At 41.7% G+C, this 11,075-nt stretch overlaps 1 protein-coding gene across 1 annotated transcript; it reads right to left on the minus strand.

The window, feature by feature from the left end:
* Positions 1–288: 288 nt before the first annotated feature.
* MRPL52 (mitochondrial ribosomal protein L52) lies at positions 289–5,285 on the minus strand. The gene is made up of 5 exons (XM_033923602.1): positions 5,160–5,285; positions 4,771–4,852; positions 3,322–3,389; positions 1,969–2,033; positions 289–455 (listed from the first exon to the last, which is right to left on the minus strand). The coding sequence occupies exons 1-5, from the start codon at positions 5,185–5,187 to the stop codon at positions 306–308; spliced, it is 393 nt and encodes a 130-aa protein (XP_033779493.1). The 5' UTR covers positions 5,188–5,285; the 3' UTR covers positions 289–305.
* Positions 5,286–11,075: the final 5,790 nt, after the last annotated feature.

The raw sequence follows: 11,075 nt of genomic DNA on the forward strand, positions 1-11,075 counted from the left end.
ATGTGTTTCGATCGCTCTTACAGCGAACCATTGGATCAGATCATTTGCATGTAAACTCGGTTGTGTCTCAGTCGCTCGACAAAAATTGGCCAGAGAATCAGCCAACAGCGATCCTATCGGTAAGTTTAGTGAATCGGGCCCTTTGTCTTTCATTTCCTCCTTTCAGTTTCAATGTAGAAGGTGTTTCATCACAGTGGTGGGGGGGGAGGGAGGGGTGAGAGATCATGCTGGTAGGAAAAGAGAGCTAGAAGCAGGCAAGTGTCAGAAAAAAAGCACAGACTCTGCAACTGGGAAGCGTTTCATTTTTATTTTTTGGTTTTGTTTCGGAGCAGTGCTCCCTTCTCTTTCAGGCGAATCTTCCTCTTCTCTTCCTGTTGCATGGCTGCCTTATCCTGGGCTTCCTCCCAGACTCTTATTCCATGATCCATCTCCTTATTCAGCATGATCACACGGCGCTGCGGTGCAACCGAGAGAAAAGTAAAGGTTGCATTAGAAGCAAAAAGCAGAGCACGGCCCTACACCTTTACTAGTACCACAGGAAATGATGGCCCAGCCAGTCTGCGCAGTTAAAGTTTTAGCTACACTTGGCCCTCTGTAGCTGCAGATTCAACCAACTGTAGACCCGACCAACTGTAGACCCCCCCCAAAAAAATCTGAATTTCTGAGCAAGTTATGGTGAAAAACTTATAGCAATTCCCTCCTTGAAAGTTATTGGAACTCGACGACATGATATGTTCTCAGTAATGGCTCCGCAACTATGGAATACCTTACCTCAATATATAAGAGGAAAATGATTTGAGTCGCTTTAAAAGTAACTTAAAGAGCTTTCTTTTTAAAGATGCTTTTAATCTTTAATGATGTTCAAAGTTTATTTTAGCTTTTCCTCGGTTTTCACTCTCCCCCTCCCTAATTTTCTTTCCATTCATGTTCTCTTCGATATTCTAACAACTTGAATTGTAGTTCTGCCCTTTCTTACCTTACGTATCTATTAGTCTGTAAGTCTGTCAGTCTACTCTAACCTATTATATTTAAAAATTGAATGGTATATGCCTAGATTTTTTTTAAATTAAAGTTGTATTTCGCTTAGTAAATTAAATAAGCGACTCATCAAAACCAAAATAAAACTTGAAACTTGTGAACTGTATCCCAGCTGCCAGAGGTTATGTCTATTATGCAACAGTACCAGCAGGCCCACGGCCCTGTTCTCTTGTGCTGAGATATTTTGACTATGCAGGTACGAAGGGGTGCTGAAAAGTTCTCAGCCCAACCAAGAAGAGATTGACATGGATACGGTTCAATCAATGATCTGAAACTATGTCAAAACACAGAATTTCATTTTTGCAAATTGGACTTAACGAAATAAGATAACACTTTTCAGCTAGTGGCAAAATAACACTCAGAATTTAGGAAGTTGGTTGGCCACCGTGAGAACGGCCTACTGGTCTGACCCAGTAGGGCTATTCTTATGTTCTTATGTATAGATTATTATTGTTTAATTCTATTTTTATTCCCTTTAATTTTATTACATAAATATTATTTTTTTTTTTGGTATCGAATCTGTGCTTCTGCCTATTACTGAGCACATTCATTGTTAGAAACTGTGAACATGTTGCCTTAGGCATCGGAGCATTTAGTGCTCCGGGCTGCGGTAGAAACCTCTGTCACGGCTTAGTAAAAGGGTGGGTTTAGTTTTATTTATTTATTTAAAAACTTAGGGCTCCTTTTACAAAGTTGTGATAATGTTTTTAGCGCACGCTAAACCCGCGCTATGCGGTTAGAACTAACGCCAGCAGAGCCCTTACCATACCGCCTGGAATCACAGTGGTTTCCAATTAAACATACACAAAGTAAGGTTGTGTTTCTGCTATATTTTCTTTGTTATTAATAAATGCTCATTAAAATGATTAGAACTCTATATAATAATCCCAGAAATAATGCAAATGGGGATCATAGCTCTGCCACACTCACCACAAACTTCTCCTGCTGCTCCCGCCTTCGCAACTGCCCCTTCCAGGGAATACCGGGCCTGCCATCTACAAAACAATGGAGAGGAACACCAATTATGAGTCTCTGCTGTCAAGCAAAATTGTTAGCTGTAACATGGGGGTTTCTCTGTAGACAGCACGGTGGATCCGTCAGGAAATGTTACCAGAAACTGGGTCTGCCTCTCCAAGTTTCACCGTCTAATGTGCAATCGAAGTGGTTCACATAAATGTTTTAAGGGATACAAACACAAATAATTAAAACACTGGATACAAAAGGGAAGACGGTAAAGGTTACATTGTATATACAGGGTGCCCACAAAAACACTTCTTGATTTTAAATGGTTACAAAGTCAAAACTTATTGGAATATGTTTATAAATAAGTTGACAGCAAATACAAGTCAGTTAGCAAGATCTTACACAACTGCTTGCACTTTCACCTTTATAAGCTACAATTGGTGCAGAAGTTACAACCTTCAGACAATGCAACACGACAAAACGACCAGGTGTTCCTCAAGTGGCCCCCGAGATCACCGGACATTACTGTTTGTGACTTTTTCCTTTGGGGGTACTACCCGCAACTATGGATGATCTGCAGGAACGCATCACTGAAGCTATAAACGCGATCACGGCCGGATATGCTTCGGAGAGTCTGGTCCGAGTTCGATTATCGCATCGAAGTTTGCCAAGTAACAGGTGGGGCGCACATCGAGTGTATGTAATCAACAGATACCATATGAAACTTTATGAGTTGATGAAACTGTAGCCTCAAAGGTGAAAGAATATTCCAATCATATTCCAATACAAGGAGTGTTTTTGTGGGCACCCTGTACTAAGGGTAATGTCTTGACCTATGTTTCAAAGGCATCTTTTTTTTATTTTTTTATTCTTTATTGATTTTTAATCAAAAACAGTGTCATACAAATGAAAGAACAAAAGATATTCCACATATTCCACTATTATCTACACAGGTAACACAAATATCATTCAATAATTTCATTTTCCTGCATATAATAATATCATAATACTGTATATCCTAATATGCAATACAAATAAAGAATAAAGTTACCCAAATATCACTATCTTTGAAAAGAAAAGTTTTAAGACTTGATTTAAATTTTGAGGCACAATTTTCTTGTCTGAGATCAATAGGAAGGAATTCCACAGGGTGTCCGAAATTGGATATTTGTGGGATGGGAAAGGGTGTAAGACTTGTAGGTTCAGCCAGTGTCCTCCACCCTTTCTGTGTTGAAAGGCTTCCTTATATCTGCACCAGAACCTCGAGGCATCGTGAGGTCTCAGAGCTCAAAATTTTGAAGGAAAGTGATAATGGCATACCTGCGAAGGACCAGTCAGGGAGATCTGTGAGGGGTCCGTACTCTGAGTCGCTTGGAGCAAAACCGTGGCTGAGATAAAGCGAGAGAGAGAGAAACAGGCAGAGAAAGAATCAAAATAAAAACCAAAAAATATTATAAACAAAACTTTGGTACCGCTTCCCTGAGCACAAAGTGCTAACAAACTCTCTGATATAAACCCTCTATCCATCACACATTGGAAGAAGTTACTACCAGCTCCCCATATTATAAGTAGAGAGTATAAGCTCTTCAGGAAGGGTACCGTTTATGTTCATATGTTTTTATATTTCTAAAAGCACAATATTTGTCAACTTGGGTCAGACCAAAGATCAATCAAGTCTGGTATCCTTTTTTCACAATAGCCAAATCTAGGTCAAATGTACCTGATGGGATCTCAAGAAGTGGTGAAATTCCATGTTAGAATATCGCTAAAGACTTACCTCTTCTCCTCTTAATTGCTGACTGTTTAGAATCTGACTGTTACTGCAATACCCGATTCCAATCTTATTGTAAGCCACAATGATTCTTTGTAGAAAATTCTGGGATATAAGAAACTGTATGGTACGGTACTTAAGCGGTGGCTTTCCCATGCTTACCTCAATAACAGTTTTATGGACTTTTTTCTAAGACCTTGCCGAAACTCAGCCACATTAACTACTTTCACCACAACCTCTAGCAAGGAATTCCGTAGCTTGTCTCGTTTCAAGTGCGCTACTTGGTAACTCCATTGCATGCCCCTGTTACTAAGGTGTGCTTACAAATTTAGCATGTGTTATGTGCCATGCAACTCATAGGTATACAATAAGATGTGTAATGTTTAGTTTATGCTTTTTGAAAGCGCAATCGATTTGACTGTCTACCAGTTCCACGGTGCTAATTTTATAGACCTCTGTTGTATCTCCCCTCAATCTCCAAGCTAAAGATCTCTAACTTCTTTCACTTTTCCTCACAGGGAAGTCATTTCATTCCCTTAATCATTTTGGCCACCCATCTTTGCACCTTTGTAGTTTTTGAGATGTGATAATCAAGCATACAGTTTTCAAGGTGCCACTCACACCATGGAGCGATACAGAGGCAGTAAGATTTTCTCTCTACTTACACCTTAATAAATTGGTTAGTCTATAAGGAGTGGGGTTACCATATTTTTATGGCAAAAAAGGACATGTGGCCCTGTCCCGTTCACCCCCAGCTCTGCCCCCCACCCCCAACCTCATCTCCTCTTCTTCCCGTAGCTTGGGCCGCATCTGGAAGGCCTTTGAACATACATGCATGGATGTGATGCAATGATGTTACATGCATGCATGCATGCATGTGTGTGACATAATCACATCACTTCTGTGCATGCTCACAGACCCTCCAGACGTGGCCCTGAGCTCTGGCAGAGCTGGAACTGTCTAAAACCCAGACAAAATGCCATAGTTTTTATGCTCACCTCACTCGCCAGGTCTTCCCAGCACAGTGAATACTGCCACAAGAGAAGTGCCGTACCGTCATGCCTGCTGTCAGCCGTAGACCTGGGGTGGGGGGCAAAAAAAGCCAGCAAGTCACTCCCAAAACTACTTGCCTGGTGCTACTGCGATGTGAAAGTTGCACTGTGACGTCATGGTGCCTTATATAGTCTTAATAAAGCTCCACTGTGACATCATAAAGTACCATTATGACCTCACTAAGTACAACCCCAGTTGGCCTCTGATTGGCTGCTATCAGAGAAGCCATCCTTTATTATTTAACGCCATGTTGATGCTTCTTGTGCTCTTCCTCGGTCACAGAGCCTTTCTAATTCCATCTTTTATTATCTAACAGGCACCTCGCTCAGCTTACCAACCACGGCGGCCATGGACGTCGCCATTGTTCCTCCTTTGGGCTACCGTACACGGACAGACAGACCCGCCCTTCCCCTTCCGCAAGATGGCGGCGCCCTGTACGGATCTCACACACTGTGCGCCGCCATCTTGGAGGCGGTGTCATGGACCAGCAGGAACCAATCGGCGCCGCGCCAGGGGTGGGCGGAGCTGTCACTAAGCTTTCATAGACGCCTTGTGAAAGACTGAGGTGGCTCAAACGCTTTCTGGTTGTTATATCTCAAATAAAAGCATGAAGCGTTTTGATTGTCGTTAAAGAAAATAGAAATACAAAACCATTAGATCTTAACAAAAAGCATGCATGCATCTCAGGTGTGCAATGGTGGACTTTGCATCCTGATTTGCTGGAAAGATTCTGGAAGTGGAACTTAGCTCCTTTGTTATTAGAACCAGGTTTCCAACTGTGGCCTTTAGTTGCACATTACCATCTTTTTGACTGTTACTCTGTACCCAGTTCCAGGAGGTAGACTTTTCCCCCCAGACCTGTGGAACTTGCAACCCAAAGGCGGTGTGGTGTCTGTAAGTCCCTGAATCTACCCATTGAAATCAATGTTGGAGGTCCCATAATTCACCAGGATAAGGTTGCCTGAAATCCAGGACTGGTCTGGAATCTCTCTTTCTTGGAACTGGGTAACTTGGCAACTCTGGTTAGATTATCTTTGGTACAGAAAAGACATGAGGCTGGATTCCAATTCTCTTTCTTTCCTCTTCAAGAGTGGCTCAGATGCTGTTATGGGATTCAATACTAGAGTCTATACAACTTTTTTTTAAATTAGAAAAAATATGATTAGAAAGTGGACTCTGACTTGCATCCCTGACTGGAATTAAACTAAAAAATTCTGGATGTGGCTGTACTATCATTGGACAATTAATAAGGGTAAGACGATAAAGGTAAGTAAGAAATATATTGGATTATCTATTGAATATGTGAACACTAAACTAAATTAAACTAAACCTTAAGTTTATATACCGCATCATCTCCATGGATGTGGAGCTCGGCACGGTTTACAAGAACTTAAATTATAGGAAGAGAAGGAAAAAAAAGGTTTACATGAACTTATATATAGAAGAGAAGAGTAAGGGGGGATAGAATTACATTTTAGTGAAAAGCCAGGTTTTCAGTTGCTTGCGGAATAATTGGAGGGAGCCCAGGTTCCGCAGCGGGATAGTAAGGTCGTTCCAAAGACCTGTGATTCTGAAGAGAAGGGATTTTCCAAGTTTGCCTGCATAGCGAATACCATGTAGAGAGGGGAAGGATAGTTTATACCTTTGGGCGGGTCTGGTAGAGTCAGGACTCGAGGAGTTATAAAATAGTGGGATTAAGGGAGGAAGAATGCTGTGAATGATCTTAAAAGCCAGGCAGGAGCATTTGAAATGGATTCTGGAAATCACTGGGAGCCAGTGAAGTTTGGCTAGGAGTGGGGAGACATGGTCAGACTTGCGTTTTGCAAAGATCAACTTGGCTGCAGTATTCTGGATTAGCTGGAGTCTTTGAAGACTTTTTTTTGATAGGCTTAAGTAGATGGCATTGCAGTAGTCTCGTTTGGAAAGGATGATGGATTGGACAAGGACGGCGAAATGTTGTTGGCATATCCATGTCAGCCATAAACCTGACATGGATTTCTAAACAGAATAATTCAAAAATCAGTTAAGTTTGGATTAGGGTTACCGAGAACGAAAATCTAGACCCATAAAATTGCCCCCCAGCCCCCTCAACCTGTTTGCTCGTTGGGACGGCCTCTGCACAGACTCTGGTGTGATGCGATGACACCACGCGAATGCATGCGCAGATGCTGTCCCGACGTCGCTCGTTGCTACTTTTTCTTGTAAAATTTTTGTATTATGTTTTACTTTATTGTAAACCGAGTCGAGCTCCTCTTGGTTGATGACTCGGTCTATAAAACTAAGTTTTAGTTTTAGTTTTTAGAAGTTTTTCCCAAAACCTGGACAAAGTGCCGGGTTTTGAAAAGCCCTCGAAAAGGAGGATATTTCCGGGGAAATCAGGACGCCTAGTAACCCTAGTTTGGATCAACGATTAAACATAATTTGAGGAGAGGCCTTTTGGTTTGAATTTTTTATTTTTCTCGGTTTTGAGCTGCTAGCCCTTTTAATCAATAGGCCCTGGTTAGACTTTCTATTCTTAGTTCACCAAGTCCCTTCTTCTTAAATAGACTTTTTAAGTCCAGGTTACCGTTCTGGGTTTTTTTATTCATTTCACATAGACCTTTAGGTCCATGTTATTTTTTAATTTTCTTTAACAAATAATGATTGCTTGTTTTTTAATAACCACAATGGATATTAGTCCATGTTATGATGCATAGCTTTATATTTGCTCTCATATATTCAGTTCATTCCTTCCAACTTCTTCTTATATCTTTCTAGTTTATTTTTGTTGTGGTTTGATTTAAAACCTTTCCAAATTAGGGTATGTTGCATTCATTTCTTCCCATTTGCATCCCATGCATTTGCATTTCTCTTCTCTTTTTCCTTTGCCCACAGTTCACTGCTTTAATTTCTGGTTTGGGTAAAATACGCTCTCATCCCATTTTACTTATATCACATACATGCACCACACTTATTTGTATGGCCTTTTGTTGTTCTTTATGGCTGTGATTCACCAGCTCACTTTTCGTTGCCTGCCTTTATTCATCTATTTTGTTCTGTATATATTTATTATTTTTTATAGTTTTGGTTATTTTCATTTTTACTTGTTAGGACCCTTGATGAAGGAGTGTTAACCGAAACACGGACCGTGTCGGGTCCCTTGGTTTGTATAAAGATGGTGACATTAACGGCAATGTATATTTATTTAAATAAACCTAGCTTGCATCTCATACTCTAGTCTGCAGTTTTTTCTTTGTTTGCTCCGATTGTCCTTTACTGCAGACTAATAATAATAATAATAATTTTATTCTTCTAAACCATCACAGTCGAATGACTTCTAGGCGGTTCATATCGAAGAATGCTGGACAATCGGCGAATTACAGAATGTAAGAAGTGAGGGTACAACTTATTACATAAGAAATAGATAAAAGGAAAATATGAATCTTAAGTATGTAGTAAAGATCTCATGTATGCAACCCAAGGAATAAAGTTGGACAATCTGCAAATTTTAGGATAGAGCTCGACAATAAGGCGAACTTGGACTGTATTTAAAATTTACTCCTTATCCAAAGGTGCGCTAAGCTTAAACACGCACTAAACACTAACGCAGGACGTGTTAGCGGTTAGTGCACTCATTGATTTAGCACGAGCTAAATCCACGCCCTCGTGTCAGATTTTAGCATTGTCCCCTAAAGGTGTATCTCGTGCCTCAGCCTTAAACCCAAGGATAAGTAAAACTACTGCACTGTCGTTTACAAAAAAAAAAAACAACCCAGTGTTTATACTTAGAAAACTAACACATTGAAATCAATTAATAAATTAAATAGCATATCCTTAAGGGCTGGATGTCCTAAAAGGTGCCACTGCGTTAACACACAATTAGGAGCATAATCAGAAAACTATAACGTCCAAGTGCCGATTCTCAAAACTGTTTTCCTGGACCCTATTGAGCCATTTTGCTTGCCGGGTGTCCAGAGTTCAAGGGGGCCTGTTAAAAGGCGTGTTACGAGTGGACTTTGGGCAGGTTTTAGGTGTGCTAGACTTGGATGTCTTATGGCGATAGATAATCTAATCTTCTATTTGTGCGTTGCTCATAGCTATACAGGCTTAAGGCGACTTAAAGAGAGGAGGGAAGAGGGGGAGAGGGAGGAGGGAAAGTGGAAATTAGGAGAGAAGGAGAGAATACAGGAGATTAAGTGTCAAAAAGATGGGTTTTCAGTTTTCTCCGGAATATGGTGTGGTTAGGTTCAGTTCTGGTCGTTTCTGTGAGCTCATTCCAAGTTTTTACTCCTAGAAAGGTAAGCATGGAGTGGAAAACTCGTTTGTACTGGAGATTTTTTGTGGATGGGAGATTTAGTAGTGTCCTGTTGAGGGTTCTGCGAAAAGAGGACCAAACCTTTTGCAAAACGTCCTGGACCGAATTTAGAGGTTTTGTGCTAGACCTCTTTTGGAAGTTGTCTAAGTGCCAAAAAGGTACCCAAACTGACCAGATGACCACTGGAGGGATTAAGTAATGACCCCCCCCCCACACACACACACATACTCCCCCAGTGGTCACTGACCCCCCCCCCCACCTCACAAAGATCTGAATGAAACAGCACCATCTGGTATGGGAAAGCCTAACAGTCCATTTGTATGTTGATTGAGAAAATACGGTTTTAACAAAAACAATATAAACATCAAAATTGATATAACAAGATTTGTTATCACACCAGTTATGAAGAAAAAAGCAAAAGTGCTAACATGAACAAAGTTAAACCTAAGACAATGTCACACAGGGCTCTTAAGTCGCCAGGTGGGTGGGCTAGTGAACCATAGAGAGGAGGAACCAGACCCATAAGTCACTCTAACCACAGCATCTTTGGTGTTAAGTATGAGCCCATCAAAACGCACCAAAGCCCTACTCTACTGCCATATAGGTGCCACCTGCATCTATAAGGGCTATTGGGGTGGTAGACAGGTGGGTATACTAAATTTTGAGGGAGTTTTGGAGGTCTCACTGTAATTATAAGGCACTCTTAATGTGAAGTTCACAGCAGTGCCCTCAGGATAGGGTTACCAGACGTCCAGGAAAACCCGGACATGTCCTCTTTTTAGAGGACTGTCCTGGTTCCTGGATGGACCTTCCAAAACCCAGCAGTTTGGGTTTTGGAAAGCCCCGACGAGCTCCGACCACATCTGGAGGGCCTCTGAGCGTGTGCTGATGATGTCATACACATCCATGCATGCTCAATGCCCTCCAGACACGGCCGGAGCTCATTGGGGAAGAAGATGAGGCTTTGAGGGGGCGGGGATTAGGGCAGAATGGGGCGGGACTCGAGGCAGAACTGGGTGGGACTGGGGAGTGGAACAGAGCGGGGCCATACATCCGGGTTTGTGAGGCTCCAACTATGTTAACCCTTTCTAAGGTGCCCCACTGTTCTGTTGGAATGTCTGTGTGGCTGGTGACCCTTTAACGAAGTCACTTTAGGCTTTGTTATCGCCGGCTGTGGCAGTATTGGCTCCAACGGTCATAGGAATTCTATGTGCGTCGGAGCTTTTACTGCCATGGCCGGCGATAAAAAAGCGTAATGTGGCTTCATAAAAGGAGGGAGGGGGGAAATGTTCTAACGGCATTAATGTGAAATAACAAAATAGTGCATTGTAGTAAATCTAGCCGTTAGTCTCGCCGCTGTCCAGCGTTTCAGCATTTTGCTTCATCTCTTCATCCATACCTCTCGCAGCTCCAAGTTAGATAGGTCGTAGAAGCAGGACTTGAAAAGCGCATCTCAAGTTTCACCGGGATTTTAGAACAGAACCGGCAAATGTACAGTCTGTTCTAAAGTACAGGAGAATGGACGTTTATTGCCGGGAAACATCCAGTTTACAAAAATAATGGTAGAAAAAAAAATATAATCAACCAGTTCACAACCGGGCACGCAGGTGGTTAGGTTTGCAACCTTGAGACTATAACTGGTAATTATCCCAATGCTATCACAGAAACTGGTTTCTCTTGCCAGTTTGGCATTTGAGGGAGACAAAACCACCCCCCATCCCTCTAGTTGAGAGCCGCTCAATCCTAAATGCGTTTGGGAGGAGCAAGTATAACTCCTGATATCGATCTTTTCGGACAGTGTCTCTCAAACTGTGTGCCACAGTGGTGTGCTCCGAAGAGATTCCAGAATTTTACTTTATTTTTAAAAAATTCCCTTCAGAAGTGTACACTTGAATAGATGACATGTGCGTCACGCATGCATGAGTCTGTCAATGTTATGAACGTCTGTGTGCGTAA

This window comes from Geotrypetes seraphini, chromosome 16 (genome assembly GCF_902459505.1).
Source record: "Geotrypetes seraphini chromosome 16, aGeoSer1.1, whole genome shotgun sequence".
NCBI classification, from domain to species: domain Eukaryota; kingdom Metazoa; phylum Chordata; class Amphibia; order Gymnophiona; family Dermophiidae; genus Geotrypetes; species Geotrypetes seraphini.